Raw genomic sequence first — 17087 nt, forward strand, 5'->3', positions numbered from 1 at the left:
TTATGGCAGGGGGTCGGACTCGATGATCTACTCAGGTCCCTTCCGACCCTAGAAACTATGAAACTAAGTGCAAACCTGTTCAAATCCCTGAAAAGCCAGGAATGTATCTACTTTTGTAATACACTGTCTTTTGTTAAACACTTTTGTTAACACTTACTTTTGTTAAAGCAATAAGGAGGATTAAGATCCACCCACCTTTGAACGAATGGTTTTTCAGGAATTTGAACAACGTGGAATAGAATACATGCCTCAATCCACTTATGTGACTAAGAGGTGGAATAGAATGTGGCCTTAAGTGTGTACAGATCAGAGAAACTATTTTATTAATTCATTTTGTGTTTCACTTCTCAGGTCTGTTGTTGTGGTTGTGGAGGGATAGTAAGGGATGCTACCATTTAAAGGAGTAGAATTTTTCCTGAAAAAGCCCTAAATGTTGTGCCACTGAAGGAAGAGGAGCTGATTCTTAAAATCCCCACCACCCTTCTGTTTCACTCCTGTCTTCTTGTTGGCTCCTCCCTGGCTCTATCTTCTCATTACAGCAAAAAAGGAAGCAAGTAGGAATAACAGTCATGCCCAATCATGTTCTGTGACAGGAAACACAAAGTATGGGAGGTAAGGGGACAGAGTACGTGTGTAAGGGGAGAGAGTCCATGTATAGGCAGCATGGAGGAATAACTAATGAGGGTGGGAGGGAATAACAAGGAAGTAGTTGGGTCTGAATATCTGTGGGAGAGGTAACAGGCTGTTGGTAGTCAAAAGACGTGTGTAGATGAAATGGGAGCCCTGAACTGAGGCAGTGGGTTTTTAAAAACGCCACTTCAATTTAGGACTGATTACACCCCCATGTCGTGCACACACCATGCTGACTTACCTGCCTCTGTGTTGGGGAGGAGAGGGGAAGCTGCCAGTGGGCAGAGTAGTTCCAGGGTTGCAGGGGTGGGGCTGGTGCTTCTCTCCCAGCTTGGGTGGTCCCAGGGGGCACTGCAGCTGCGGAGGGAAGCACCGGGGCCCTGCACAGCTCAGGCAAGCAGGCAGGCTCGGGGTGGGGGTGGAAATCAGGCTCACTGCTTTTCTTGGGCAGAGCTGCTTTCCTGGGCTGCTGTCAGGCTGCCTGCAGGGCTTCCTACAGAACTATGGAGCTGCACAGGGCCCAGTGCTTTGCTCCACGACTGTAGGGGCAGCAAACAAAAACTCCTCCAAGGAGTTTGTTTGCTGTATCCCAAGTCATTTAAGGTGCATTATGCCACCGAATTTCCTACAGTGGCTGGAATTAATGTGCAATACGCCGCCACCATTAAAGAGGTCCAAATGCATTTAGACCGCTTTAAAGTGTCATGCATACACGCTTCTCATTTCGTCTACACATGGCCAAAGGTTGTAAACAGAGGCACAACTATCAGAATCTGCACCATGGGAGCAGTGGCAGAGCCTGGCTGCCTGCACCAGTAATGGCTGCTATTCTCATTTCCCCTCTAAGTGGATGCCTGGTGTCCCAGTAGCCTGTCATTCCTACACAATTGGTTCTAAAGCTGCCTTAGGAAACTTCAGTTTCTTGAGTTATCTCAAGTGGTGTTTTGGGCTTCCAATTAGCTGAGGTTCTGGGAAGGCAAAGAGATAACTTAAGAGTAGGTTTATCATATTTCCAGGTCCATGCCCTGCTCCTGCCCCTCACTCCCAAGCCACAGACTCCTCCAGCAGTGCTGCTGCCCCTCACTCTCAACCTGCAGCCCCCTGTCCCTGATGATACTCCTCACTCTGGCCCTGCCTTGTGCCCTGTCCTTCCAACCACAGCCCCAGCCCCAACCTTGCCAGTGCCCTTCATTCCCAAGCCACAACCCACACCCCTGCCCTCAGCCCATTCAGTGCCCCTCACTCTCAATCTGCAGCTCCCTGGCTCCCCCAGCCCTGCTGCCCACACAGCTCCATGCTGCCCTAGAAGAACTCCTTCCCCCGCCTCCCTACCCTGCTGCAGGCCCAGTGCTGGTAGGCCTCTGCTCTCCTCACACACTGATACTGCCCCCCCCACCAAACAGCTCTTTGTTGGGGCAAGCTGGGAAGTGCATGCACACATACATGCGCACGCACCCCCCACCCCGCCAAGCAGTTCTTTACTGGGGCAAGCTGGGAAGTGCTTGGAAAGTGAGGACCCGAAAAAAGAGGACATATCCAGGAAAACGCAGACATCTGGTAACACTAACTTAGAGCCATCTTTGCTTTCTCACAAGATACACTGAATATAAACTCAGTACAACTCAGGACTGAGCCTAAAATATCCAGCAGCAGTAGACTGGAACATCCTTAACTTACCCCAGCAATGCTGGTGATGATGCATCTTAGATGTACTGATCATGACATCTATAAGTGGGTGAGAAGCATATATCAGATCTGTGGGTGGGTGGTTTCAGAAAAGAAGCAATTAGGTGGGCAAGAGAAAATTTTGTTCTACAAATTTGTTCTAGAGAAGAACTTAAAGCTGTGCTACAGTGCTACAGATGTGGAAAACTATCAGGGTCAACTGAGCTAATTAGAAAGCATAGTTAGGGTTAAACTAGCTGCACTAATTTGGAGAGAAATTGGTAAACTTGGTCCAGCATGCAAGGAGATCAAGGGGAGATGTCAGCCAACACTTCCAGCTGCTTAAATTTCCCAGGAAAGAGCAGATCTGGATTCAAGCTGGGAAAAATCTGTTGCCCAGATACTCAGAACAACTGAGAGTATTATCTGTGTGAAAAAAAGAAAAGTAATATTCCAGGACATTGTGTAAATGTGTTAGTGGATGTGGTGATCTGAGTGACCTCAGATTAAACTGGATTGTATTCCCATCAGGAGTGATGCCTGGAGGGATGAGTGAAACAAAGTAAACTGAATTGCCCCAGGGGCACATGGAGAAGCAGCAGATGGGTAGAGAGCAATACAATAGAGTTGCTAGTCTGAGATAAGGGGAGCAGGCCTGTCCTGCAAGACAAGGTGTGGGAAATGAACTGTCCTCTAGGCAGTACTATCAATCTGTGTTATAAAATTTTTTATATGTAGGTTTTAACAGCAGAAGCCACTGGATGATGCCTTTAAATATACTTTTATGGGTTCTTTTTCCTTGGAGTCTACAGAAGAAAGTCTGCATAGATTTTTTTGGTACAGTGCTTCTTCTGAAGGCCCGTGATGAAATTTATTCTCTGCATCTATAGCTAGATTCAGTTCTTGAGTTGGACTGCTTGGGAACAGGGTCTGGAGTTTGGCTGAGATTCTGGAAAGAGATTCACATTTTTTGACTGTTTCCATTTCAGGGCTGATGTAATTTATTTATTAATATACTGAAACACTGATTTCCACCTCCCCCCCCCATAAGTAACTCGTAGGGAGGGCATATTGCCTATGGGAGGGCAGTTGCCACTTGCCACACCCCTCCCCCTGCTGCTGATGACACTGCCAGTGTCTACGCGTGGTCCCCATTTGCCACTCCCCCCCCACCACTATCACCTCTGGCATCTGCGGGCAGTCCCTGTTCGCCACGACCCCAACATCTTGCCACTGATGCTGGTGTCCACAGACAGTTCCTGCTCACTGCTTGCCGTCGACACTGCCACCTATAAATGGTGCCCCCCAGTCTTGGGAAGTGCCAGTCGTTCATGCTTCCCCCCCACAAGCAGGAAATGAATCTTCAGGCTCTGATATCCGCTACTGTTCAGTAGAAGGGTAACTGGCATGAATTGCTATAGTATCCGATAACTGTATTTAAGGACTAGTTGAGGCTTTGTGGATTTGTCATTATAGTGAAGGAAGAGTGGATTTATGGCATGGAAAGGTCCTCTAGTCCCACTTCTCCCACCTTGAGAGATGTGCTGGCTGGGCATTTGTAGTTTATTGAATTAAAAGCTTATTCTTCCAGTAGTGTAACTTGGGGGTGGGGGTGCGGGGATAAGTGGAAGAACAGCCCCAGGTATTGCCTTTGTAGGGAGAGAAGGGGGCACAAAAATAGCTTCCCTTGCAGCTGGTGGTTAATGTTGCCACGGGTGCCTGTTACACCTCTGTATCTACTCTTGGGTCCCCATTAAGACTGACACTTACTTATTTTAACTCTGACTGCAAAGACTTCTCACGTTTAACGGGTCCATTCACTTAAGGGTATTTAAAAGTAAAGATCTTTTGGACCGGGGTTGTGATTTGCTAGAGCCTGGATTTATTAGTCCTCAGGGTCTTTTGCAATGTGCAACTTTTTTCCTCTGGCATATGTAGTGGAAGTGAATTAAAGATTAAGGTTCTTTGGGAGGAACAAGTTTTAGGTTTTGTTTGTGTAGTGGTTACATTTTTCTTATATTTTGCACAACCCTTTACAAATTTAAGGGAGATTGTAGTATAAATTTTACACATACAAACAAGGTAAACTAAAACAACAGTAGTATTGTTCCAAGTCAAGCACTCAAACAGTAAAAAATACCAGAGCTAAAATTCCTTATGAAATATTCATTCAGGCCGCCTTGTGCATATGCATTATGATAAAAATTTCATTACAAGATTGCCAACTGCCTCATTTAGCACCAAGGATGGGCAGTGCTATGGCAATATTGTTTTCTTCTCGTTCTTCCAAGTGTGGCCCTGGTATTTAAACTCTACTTAGAGTACACTTTTATTGACTTCACTCATGGTATCTTTGTTACTTCAGAACTCATAATTTTTTTTATAGATCTACTGTGTGCTGTGGAGGGCATTTTTATTTCTGCTTTATGTATGGAGGCAGAAAAAGTTTAAGGTAAAAATTACTGAGTTATTTTGGATTTTTACTTTGAATTTCTTAAAACCTGAATCTTTCAGAGTACTTGGCATTATGCCATGCATCATATGTTCAAATAACAGCGTGACTGTTTCAGCTGTGAATGATTAGCATGTCACATCAGGAGTTTCAAGTGCAGCACCAAGGATTTTGGGGGAAAGAACAGGCATTTATAGAATAATTATACTGTGATGGCAACTTACTCTGACTATAATGGCCTCAAGATACCCCACCTGCTTACTCCTATATGCATGCTTTAGGCTATTCTTGGCCTTGATTCTGATGTGCTTGAGAGTAGACAGAGGGATACAAATCAGCAGTTTCACCAGCATGTTTCTGAGTCTGGAGTTGAGTAGAGTGAGTGGAGCATACTTGGGAATGCCCTAATAAGAGCATGCTACTGCCAACATGAGGATATGCCCTTAAAGGCCAGTTATGGAAACTCTGGTTTAAATTACCTACTCAGCAGTACATCCCTAAAAGTCTCTGGCCATGTGTGGACTGCAGTCTTTCCAAAAGCTTCCAATCTGGACAAACTAAACAGATTTTCATAGAGACAGCAAAAGGCAAATCCCTCTCACAGAGCTCGCCTGTGACAGGTTTCCAGTTCCTTCTTCACAGTATGTGCAAGAAAAAAGGTCACCTTTGTTTTTAGTATGGACAAAACAACATGCTATTTTTCCCCAAGTGTAATTTCAGAAATGACTGTATTGTTTTGGTTGAAATTAAGCAAGCAAACAAACAGAAAACATGCCTCCTTTTTATTCCTCTTCCTCACCCAAGAAAATCCCTGCCACAGTGTGAGAGAGTTACTGAAGGTAGAAAAGTTCAACCCAAATTGTTAAAGCTACAAGCAACAAAGACATCATTTTGCAATGGGAAGTGCTGTCACTTATATTACTGTGAGGCTACTGACTCCATCTCAAACTTGAAATTATTTATGTTGTCTAGAACCTAGGATAGGCTCCTAACCAGCAAAAGCAGCTTAATTAAAAGAAAAATAAATGAACTTTTCACAGATGAAAACATTTCCACTTTATAGCAGAGCATGCTAAAGAACACGCAGCAACTAATAGTTACAAGAGACTTGTACAATATAAAACTCTAAAAGCACAGAAAGAAATGTTTTCGTATGAACTAGCCACTGGGTGGCAGAAACATAACAGAAAAATTAACTTTTTATACGTAAAAAAAGTAACTGTGCTACATAAACCTTTCAATTATTTAAGCTCTTTCCTAGCAGCTTTGCTTAAGTCTTCCACTGGGTGGTGGATATATTCTAAACTAAACATCACCAATTCAAATCCATGCATATTAAATTAATGTACTAAACTATAGATTTATTCTTTACACTCTTTCCGTATCCTGTCTCTCAGTTTTTCAAGTGAACAGCAGTATACCTCCTTCCTGGACACGTCATACTGCCTCCTTTCTTTTATTTAGGAATCCAGGGAATGCTAATTTTGACAGCAGGAGAGGGTCTGGATTGACTCCTCTTCTCCTCAGGCATCTTCTGATGTGAGGCTGTTCCTTCTAGTTCTGCCACTACTTATCCAGTCACTTCTTCCTTTCCTCCTTTCCTCTTCCCTGCAGCATGTACTTCATGCTTTCAAGAGGCAGTAGGTTCATCCCTACCTTCCTTCTCCCTCTGAGGTTGTCTTATCCAAGAAAGTGAGTAATACCATTATTAAGGAGAGATGGATCAGAGTCTCTTCTTTTGCCATCTTGTATACTGGGTGGCAGCAGCTGAGCCAGCTTCTTTATTTGGTTGTTTCCTTTTGTGCTGCTGGCTTTTCCTCTCTGCTGTGACCAGGGGCATATTTGGCAAATGAATGGTGGCAGTCAGCCCAGCTAACTGACCAGATGGTCAGCAGCTGGGAAGGAGATGGCAATTGTTCTAACAACAACTTGATTTGTCCCCCAAACACTTGCTACTTCTGGGCCTAATCCTGTTCCCATTGAGGTCAACCACTGAACCTTTTTGCCATTGATTTCATGCTTGTGAGAGATACAAACATTCTGTAGAAACATGACTTAACCAGGCAGAATACAATGGAAACATCTGCAATTATACCCTAAATGGAATGCATTACAGACATATGGACTCAGTGTGTCTTTCTTTGGTTTATTTCCTGGACTCCTAGGTTGCCTCCCAATCTTACGTTTAGAATTTGTTTGTCTTAGAACAAAGCATGCCACATAATAACAATTAAAATTAGACTGCATATCAGCCCTAAGCTATTTTACATCACCCATTAAAATGTGTGCTGTGAAGTGCCTAACAGCTCTGAGCAGCTGAATCTTGTTTTGGCATGGTTCTTAGTTCTTCTCTTTAATTACTGGTGCTTGAAGCAGTCTTATTCCATTTTGGAACACTGTTGTTGGACACACAGGATATTTTGAATGTTAAAATTTGTGGTCTGCTTTCCTGAAACACAGGGGATAAATTGTTAGAGGAATCTGTTTATTGCTATATTTCCTCTAAATTGGATTCAAAATTTAAAGACATCATAAAATTGAAAGTGAAAAACTCCCTCCCCTTGCACACAGTAGCTCAATTGAATATTCTGTATCTTATTTATACCCATGAAGAAGATGCTATATTCCTTTTTTGAGACTCAGTAGCAGAAATAATCAACCAAAATGTAGTTTGAAAGGCTACAATGGTATGTGCAATGGTTAAATAGTTAAAAAAAAGCATTATCTTGGAACTAAATGAGATAAGCTAATGAGTCTATATATACTGTAAGAACACATGGACAATAGTGGGGAAGCATATTTAACTCCTGAAGTGAGCAGGGGAATTTATATGTTTGTGCAGATGACTTGTGTAGGCATAATCCAGACTTATATTTAGAACCAGAATGGCATAAGTAATACTTAATAAATAATGAAATTAAGTGTGTATGTGGGGAGGGGATTATAAGGGTGGGAGTAAAATTGAATGGGGCTTCAAGTGCTCTTTGAATATTGGGTTGCAGATGTAGTTTAGTTTGCAATGATGCAAATTAATTTTAAACCCCCAAAGTCTTGCACGTATACACTGTGATGCCATTAAACCACACAAAGTGATATTTCCTCACATGTACATGTTAATGGCATCACGTGTACAAGCACCCTTTGGCTCTACAAACCCAATTTAGTCTAAAAATATTGTTCCTCATACATTCATATGACAATAGTAATCAGCTATGGCCCTACCCTGCTCACAAAGAACATTAAATCATGAAATCTTTGTACATACTTTCAAAGGCATATTAAAAAGTTTTGGAAAACATTTTACTACCACAAAACCAGCCTAGGTTTGCTCACTATCTATCTTGGATATAATTTAGATAATCCCATTTAAAAAGATGAACTATGTTGTGACTAGGGTTTTACTAAAAATCTTTATAAAAATCACATTGAGCAAATAAGAAATAGGATTATGTCTTTAGAAATAAGATGTTTTTAGTACTTAATGATGTAGATAAAGTAAGTGTTACATTTTTCTTAGGTAAGAGAAAATTCTAAGTTTTTTATAGATTTGAAAAAAAGAGATGTTACATCTATCGATTAACTGGAGATTGATTGGAGACTTTTGTTTTTGACTCAGAACATACGGCCAGAAATATCTGGAACATCCTGCTGGATTTAAGTACTGTCACGTGGTCAAATGTGGTTTTCACCCTTGTTCTTTATAGTGAGGAAAATCTACTTTAAGATGAACCACATTCTGTTATTGGATGGAAAAATATTTTTTTATGGGATCCACACATGGGGAAATACAGTCAACCCTGGTTAATTTCTCATCTCAAGGGAAATACAAATAACAGCAAGTTAAGTAGTAATGACCAATTGTCAGGAGTTATTAAATAGGAGAAACTGCTAGGGAGTTGGAACAGCAGCAAATTAAACTATAGTGGCAATGTATCCTATGAGAGAATAAATGAGAATTTATGGCACCTCTATGTTCCGTTGTTCTGTAACTACTTTTAAATTCCCTTTGAATATTTACAGAAATAGTGACTGTAAACAGGCAACTATGTTGGAGCTTCAGTAATTTACCTCCCAAAATGTAAATTCATATGCCAACCATGTGAATCCTTTTAACAAATCCTAGAGTTAATTATTTTGTACAGTACCTTGGACAAAGTTTATGAGAATGGGCTAATACATGTAATGCAAATAATTGCATCTGTTTGTAACAATACATATATGCTGTAGGAATACTCATCCTGTATTTACAATTAGAATTCATGTGTATCCTTAATAAAGTGTGACTTTTTCAGTTTGTTGAGAAGCTTCAGTCACAAACATACTTCATCTGTCATTGCAGTATTGTCCTGCTTTTTATATGTATTCATAACTTTCCCTGTTCTTTTCTTACATTAAAATTCACTGAATTATATTCTAATTTAATTGTAAGTTAAAATGTCTAAGCTTATGAGACAGAGAGGGAGAGAGAGAAGAATCAGTTGAGGTCGCAAACTTTTTAAAAAAAATCTTAGGCAACCTCTTTTTGAGGATCTCATTTCTCTTTCTTTTAAAATACAGTTAATTCTTGTCCCCAGTAATTGTACCCATACAAATATGTATCATGAGCCAGAGCAAGGCAGTGCCAGCATCCTAAAACAGAAAATAATTTATCTTCTTTTAAAACAGGGGAGATTTGGGTGTCCATCCTGAGAAATAAATAACATTTGATCTTTGAGAAGTGTTGTTATTGGTTTTCTTAGTTTTCAGAAAGGTGGTTTTCCCTGATTTCAAAATCTTTGAGGAAGAATCTAGAGGCAGAATTCTATGAAGTCATATAATACATTGCCTTGTATTGTTACGGGATTGACTTGATTATTTCTGGAGTAGTAGAATTTCAGATTGCTGACCACCCAGGGTCAAGAACTGAGTCACAGCAGAGAGTCCCACAGAAGCATAAAATAATCACATATTGCAAGTTGTTATCACATAAAGAGACAAACATTACAACACAACATCAGAATGGCATTACAGGATTATTTGTAGCTCTCCGTGATTTAATTCAACGCTAACAAGTCTCTTCTTTTTCTTCTATTTCCTCCTCTAGCCCCATGCATACTGACTTTTAAGAGAGATGTGGGTATTAGACAGAGTGAGTGGGGCACTGTTTAGTCTTGTGGATTCTACAAGTTCAAGATAGGCTAATCCAAGATATATGGCTTGAATATTGCTTCAGGTAACATTGACGCCTAATTCTCAAGTGTATCTTTAAGGATTTTTAGTGAAGGAAAATCAACACTTTGGCAACAGGGTCCATTGTCTAATCTTTCTCATTCAACACTGCCTGTTCTTTATACCTCATTCTTTTCCCTTGATACTTTCATGTTCATTCCATTGGTCCAGGCCAAATAGAAAATAGATTGCCATTACATTACTTCAGAAATGGAAATAGTGACCATAAAGTTAATTTATAGTGAATATTTGTAGCAACTGGCAAGAGAACTGTAAAAAGAAATATATTCATGAATACGTGCTTATATAAATGCACTCTAAAAAGCAGCTTTACAGTGAATTCATGTTAAAGAATTCTCTTTGAATGTATAGCAAAATTAGCTTCTATTACTATATATATCTATGCATTCTGCATAAGAAGACGGATATATAGTATCTTCAAAACATAAAGTATTCTACTGTAAATGTGGTGGGAACTTTTTTGATGTGCTTGGTGATATAAAATCTTATATAAATGGCAAGATTGTGAGCTAGACAAACTTACATATGAAATACTGTGTTGTATTTAATTTTGCTCTATCTTCATCATTCCTAGCTCTTTCATCTGAGCTTCATTTTAATTTTCAAGATGAAAGAAGAGAAAGGATTTACCATGGAGCAATACGGACTTCCTGAAAAATTAAACTCTATATGTTCTTTTCATTTTTTCAATTACGTAATCCGGTTGCTTTTATAAAGTCAACAGAAAAGAATGTAAATAGAACATAGCCTGTTAAATCAACGATGTGGAGATAGCTACATAATGAAATCATGAAACTTAAAAGTCAATGGGAATTTTGCTGTCAATGATGATAGGATCAGGACTTTATCTAATCATTAAATCTGATTATTTGATACTCGTTTATGATCAGATGTCTGATGTGCTTCTTAGATGTAGAAGCACAAATAGATAACTTACTTAATTTTAATCATTCATGATGTGTAAATTCAGGACTTTGTTTGAATTTTGATATATTATTGTGTAGGTTGAGATGATTTCTAATATTATATATAAATATTCTACATATTTATTAGTCCTTCTCACCATGGCACCTGTGTTTTTCTAAGGGTTGAAATAATGTGGCAGATACACTAACAGAACTTTCAAAAGGGAGTTTTCAGGATTAGCCCCCTCTATAACTTTTCTGAATTTAGCAGCACCCCAGTTGAGAATCACTGAGCTAGAATCTAGCTGGTGCCAGGTGAGGGCAGTAGGGGCAGGATCTCACATGATGTGCACTGCTTCCTCTAACACCCCAGTTTGTATCTGAGGGGGCAAGTGAAGCCCCTGCTACTGCTGCTGCTCCTCTTTGGTTTTGTACACAGGCAACAAGAGGCACATGCCCTTGTGCCCCTCACCTTCCACTGGCTTCTGGAGGAGGAGCTTGGCAATGGAGGAATGAACCAAGCTGAACAGCAACAAATAAAACCAGGCTGAATGGCAAAGTGCACTGCTCAAAACATGGGGGCAGCTGGCTGAGGGCCTGCCTGGGGAGTGTGTGGGGGAAGACATGAAAGTGCCCAGAGGAGCAGCCATGGGTGCTGCTTGTCTGTCAGGTCCTGGGGCAGGTGTGGGGTTTTGGACAAGGGATGGGAGAGTGCTTACCTCTTTGCGTAGAGGCCACCTGCTGCATTAGCCCAGGTGAGAATCATGATGCCATTGACAAATGTCTTTACCCATGTAACAGGGAGCCAGAGGCCCCTGTTAGTTTAAGGAGAGTGGGCAGTAGGCCAGGCTTGCTGGGTGGGCAGGTATTTGGGAACCAAGAACCAGAAGGAACAAGGACAGGTAGCCAGGGAGTAAAGGCCTCAAGCAGCTGATTTAGGCAACAGTAGAGGAGGACAGGCTAGCCATTAGGCAAAAGTGTGTGGCTGGGTAGCCTCATGACCCGAAGGGGTGGTGCTTTGGGGCGTATAAGCCCAGTGCCTGAAGCAAGGTGGGTAGTCTGGTCCTTTGTGCTGCAAGAAGAGGAGCCCCTGAGAGGGAGAGGCTTCAGGAAACAGGCCCATAAAACATCCAAGTTACCCGCAGCTGGATGAAGAGGGCTAAGAGAGAAGTACGCCTTGTGGTGTGGCATTCACCCAGAATGGGAAAAAGTTTTATATAAGCAGATCTATATGTATTATGTTCTAAGTTTAACTGAAGGACCGGGTTGTGGTTATGGAGGGTGATATGGAGGCCACAGGGGTGCCTGAGGGTCACCCAGTGTAAAGCCCTGTAAGGGTCAGTGACCCCAAGGGGGCTATGCAGTGTAAGAGCAGTTTGCCTGGATTAGGGTCCTGAGAGGGCTGTACAGTGTGAGAGTGGTTTTGCCTTGGTTAGGGACCCCAGGGAGCTGTCTCGGGATCAGGTAGCAGCCTTGTGTAGGGTTGGGAAACCAGCAGGCTAGAATAGAGAGGGAGACAGGGCCAGGGGTCCAAGAGCGAGACAGTGGACTTGGGCTGATGGATGCAGCCTTCCCAAGGCCGGGAAGGCTGAATCCCAGACAGAGGTTTGAGAGGCCAAGTGTGGGTTGGGGGCCCTGTCTAAAATGCTACTGAATAATACCTGTGAGGCCTGGGCATAGCTATAGGGGTGACAGGAGGCTGCATCCCTAAGATGACTTATGCCCCGGGGCATGGATGAAGTCTCATACCAGTCAGGCATGAGAGGTATTAACCAGCTAAGGCACACTGAGGCTTACTCTAGGACCCTGGGGCTGTCTCCCTAAGTACTAGAATATTCATCTAGATGTGGCAGGCGAGGTAGAAAAGACAGGGCACAGCAAGGGGTCAGAGTGTGGCTGGAATACCTTGGCCATCAGGGGCTGTCATGGCTGCCCTTATGGCTAGTCCTGCTACAAACACCTTTTTAAAATTGCTTGGAGCTCTCACGTCAAGTATAGTAGCTCACATTTATATGTTATTCACCAACTACTGTAATATTTGCTTGGACAAGTATACTGATTATTTCAACACAGCAAGTAAGAGATCCAGAAATACACAAAGGATTTCATTTCCTGATAATAATGTAAAACTGGATAACAACACTCAGATGCATCACCTCTTAATATCAGAGCTACTATCTACAGAGATTATTATACTTCAGTATTTACCTGAATCCAAAATAAGTTTTAGAATTTAAGGAAACCCCTCAGTAATTAGATTGTATACATGGAAAATTATATATTTGTTATATTTTTTCATGTATGCAATCTAATTATTGGAGGGTCATCTTAAATTTGTCCCTATAAGCAGCATGGGGAGCAAGGGGCCAGACCTCTGCCCCTTGCCTCCTGTGCCTGCCTCCATGCTGCCTGTTCCCTCTGCCACTTGCCCTCCAAGATACCTGCTCCCCACATGCTCCCACCCACCCCTGTGTGCCTGTGCCTATCCCCTGCTGTGTCATGCCCCCACCTCTGCTCTCCAGCCCCTGCTGCCTCCTGCCTGGGCCAGTACTCAGATCTAAACTGAGGCTTTCTTTTCCCCATGGTGATCAGGGGAAAAATTACCACTGATATTGTATTTGAGTAAATATGGTAATTATACTTCTAGTTTAATGAGAATTTGAAAATAATAGTTTTATTACTATTGTAACCCTTAGGAATCTAAGCGGTCTTCCATCCATGCAGGCTTCTGCTTTGTCTGTCCACTCCAGTACTGTATTCAGTTATGGGGACTACTTAGGTAGTTCATATGGATTTAGGTTATCAGTCAGTACTATAGGCACTAACTCTGTGGGTGCTTTGGGGCTCAAGCACCCACCAAAAAAAAAAATCAGTGGATGCTCAGCACCCATGGAGCTGCTTGCAAATGTTAAAAACAACGAAGTGCTTTACCAGAAAAAGCAGCATGTGACTTCAACCCAACTCTGTAGCATCTGTAAAGATCAGGCACTTCAGTGGGGTTTTTGGGGCTTTAAGCTAAAGCTGATTCAATCAACTATTAGGTAAGTGGCTAAAAAGCCCCACTAAAGTGCCCGATCTTTATAGACCTTGCAGAGCTGGGTAAAACCAACAGGCTGCCTGTTCTGGGTACATGCAAGTCTTGGCATGGGAACACACCAAGTTAAAACTAAAGTGCTGGGGGGGGGGTTAATGCTTTTTTTTTCAAGCACCCACCAGCAAAAAAGAAAAGTCAGCACGTATGGTCAATACATAGTTTGTTTTCAGGTCAGTTCCATCTGTTAGCAGAACATAGTTTGTTGAGGTCTACAGGGCATGCCAGTAATTTTTCTTCCATGACTTTAACATCCACATATCTTCCATAACTTTAACTCCCATAACTTTCTTCCACAACTTGAACAGCCACATCCAGTTGAAAAAGCTGTTAGATATTTGGTTCAGTGTCTTTTTCTCATCCCAGGTGGCCTGTTGCTCCTTTAACACAAAGACACTATAGTGCTGCTTTTGCTAAGTGTCATACTTAGACAGTCTGTTACCTTCTCATTATAGGAGTTTGTACCTGGATCAAATAATGATCATTCCACCTCCTCAGCCTGGCAGATCAATTGGTACAACCAAATTAACTTAGGGTCTGTTATTTCCCCAGCTGAGGTAATTTTTGCTGCCTTCACCCAGCTGAGATGATTTGCACCAGCACTTTGCTGTCCAGGTTTGTGGTGAACTTTGAATATGTATTTGAGCAGATTGCAAATCTGTCTCTGAAGGTGTTTTGCTGGATTGTGCTTCATAAGGAGCCAATGAAGAGCACTGTGGTTCATGTTTGTTGTGAATTCTGCACCTAATAAACATGGGTGACTGGCTTTGAGGGCCTCTAACACTCCATTTCCCTAGCTGAGTAAATTGGTTTTGATCTCATGTAATCTGTGGTCTTGAAAACGCCACTGTTCTCATCAGTTTGTTCAAGTGCAAAATTATCAACTACTTTTGAGGCATCACTTAAATAGGTCGTATAGATGCTGCTTATTTAGTGAAATTGTACACAAATATTCTGTACAATCTGGACAGGCATACAAATCTCTGAGCAAGGGAACTTGCTCCAGCCCCAATCCAACCTAGGGCACAGTAGCTACAGCCCTGGCCAGACCATGCACCAGTGGTTGCAGTGGTGGCAGTTCCAGCCCCGGGTTGCCACAGTTGCTACCGTTGCTATTGCTGGTATATGGCCAGGCCAGGGCTGGAGCTACCATGTGCTCCATGTCCCTGGCCAAAATGGGGCTGGGGCTGCAACTAATGGTAAGTGGCAGGCAGTAGATTCTGTGGAGGGCAGGCAGGGGTGCAGTGGGGGGTAGGTACAGAAGTGGGAGGCAGATGGATGCAGGTGCCAGGGGGAGCAGAAGCTGCTGGAGGCAGGCAACTGGTGTGGCTCCAGCTCTGCCCCCCCCCAATCCAAGACAAGGGGATCCCCTCGTACTGAATGGGGTGGGGGGACCTTATCTTGGATTTGAGTAAATACAATAACTGGCTCATGGGAGAGGCATGAGCTTTTGGGCAAGTTTGCAGGCAGGAACTTGCTTCATCAGACACCAGTACTTGGACTTCAGAGTAACATGACTAACTACAACTCTGCTCATATAACAAATGAGATTAGGCATGGGACTTGGAGTCTTTGCAGTGTGCATCATCAATATCTTATACACTACTGCACTGAGATAGCTTTCATATATTGTGGGGTAAGACCAATGCATGAGTGATGATTACTATGGAGTCATTGCTGCACTATAAATCTGCACCATCATGTACGCTGTGGTAACTATTTCAGGTGTCCATGCCAGATCTGAATTTGACTCTCAGAATTCATCATCAGTAATGCATACTGCAATGATTCAATGAAAAGTAAGATATTCTGACTGCATAATTAACTGTGAATAGACTGTCTGAAGAGGGTGCATGTGGGATGACAAATTTCCTACCCATTACTCTGTGTCTCTGTTCAACTGATGGAATTTTCTCTGTGTAGGCTTCTACCTGAGATAAAGTTATTCTTCTTTTTCTTTTTTTTTCCTTTAGTCTAAAAGGTAATTTGAGGTTTGACTATAGCTGGAAGGATTTGACTCAGATCTTCACAACATTTACAGAAAATATTTATGGCCTTACTCAGGAGTTTCATTCTCTAATACACTCCCTATTTGGACTGAGACCTACTGTAGGCTACAGTTGGTGCATATGCCCTCACTGAGATGTTAGGCACTCAGCAGCAGTTCTTATCTGTTACTCTCTGCTGTATGTATTTATAACAGTTTGAGAACATCAGTTGTGCTGCTATCAACAGATTTAAGATAGTGTTTGCACTATCACTGCTATATGTTAACAATGTATTTGTTATGCCAGTATGACTTTCCAAGCCCAATGGTTCAGATGACAGCTGTGGATGCTTCTATTTTTTGCAAATCCTTGTCTTTAACTTCTTTTTTTCTTTTATCAATTTCTATCTTGGCCATAGGTGACACGTAGGGAGGTTATGGGGGGAATATGCCCCCTCTGAGAGTGTTGGTGCCCCCCCCATGACAGTGAGTGCTCTGGAGTACCCTCCCTGAAATTGGACCCCCCTAGTTGCTGGCTGGCCACTGGGGGACACCCCCCCCCCCAGTCATGCCCTGCTGGTGCCCCCTGCAGACTCAGGAGGCACCAGTGGCCCATGATCTCTGCTTTGTCTCTTCCCAACCTCAACCAGTGCCCCAGTCATGATAATTCAAAACTTTTGGATATGCCAGTTTGGTAATACATATTATTTGCTTATCCAAAGTGATGACAGCATGACTGGGCATGCTGATATGTAATAAAATAATAGAATTCCACGATGCCCTTAAAATCAGATTTCATTGAAATGATTTAGAATGTGGCATGCATGGTTGGTGACAGCCAAATGTCTTGCCAGATTGTGTATACTGTTAATTTTAAATGACACAAATGACTGCATTTTTTTATCTGTTGGGGTTTCATACTTGGCAAATAAAAATCTTTCAAATAGAAGATCCATTTGTCCTTGATTGGATTCTTAGAGTATTATTGAATGTGGGTGGTTTCCCTACATATCCAAGGCCTCTATTGACTATTCACATTATCAGGTAGCTCTACAGAGATACTATAGGAACACTAACCTTGTAAATTGCATTGTTTCATAGATTTCATAGACATTTGGGCTGGAAGGG

The 17087-nt window shown here is 42.1% G+C and overlaps 1 protein-coding gene across 1 annotated transcript in view; it reads left to right on the forward strand.

Annotated features, from left to right (window-relative positions):
* The window catches only part of LOC109299988 (collagen alpha-1(IX) chain-like), a 96994-nt gene extending 82402 nt beyond the window's left edge, over positions 1 to 14592 (forward strand). Inside the window, exons 27-28 of the mRNA XM_019520538.1 lie at positions 9831 to 9959; positions 14525 to 14592. Coding sequence (XP_019376083.1) covers positions 9831 to 9895 — 65 coding nt within the window. The 3' untranslated portion in view covers positions 9896 to 9959; positions 14525 to 14592. The remainder of the gene's footprint in view (positions 1 to 9830; positions 9960 to 14524) is intronic.
* The last annotated feature ends 2495 nt before the right edge of the window (positions 14593 to 17087 follow it).

This window comes from Gavialis gangeticus, unplaced genomic scaffold, assembly GCF_001723915.1.
Source record: "Gavialis gangeticus isolate Ggan-Ray unplaced genomic scaffold, GavGan_comp1, whole genome shotgun sequence".
NCBI lineage: Eukaryota > Metazoa > Chordata > Crocodylia > Gavialidae > Gavialis > Gavialis gangeticus.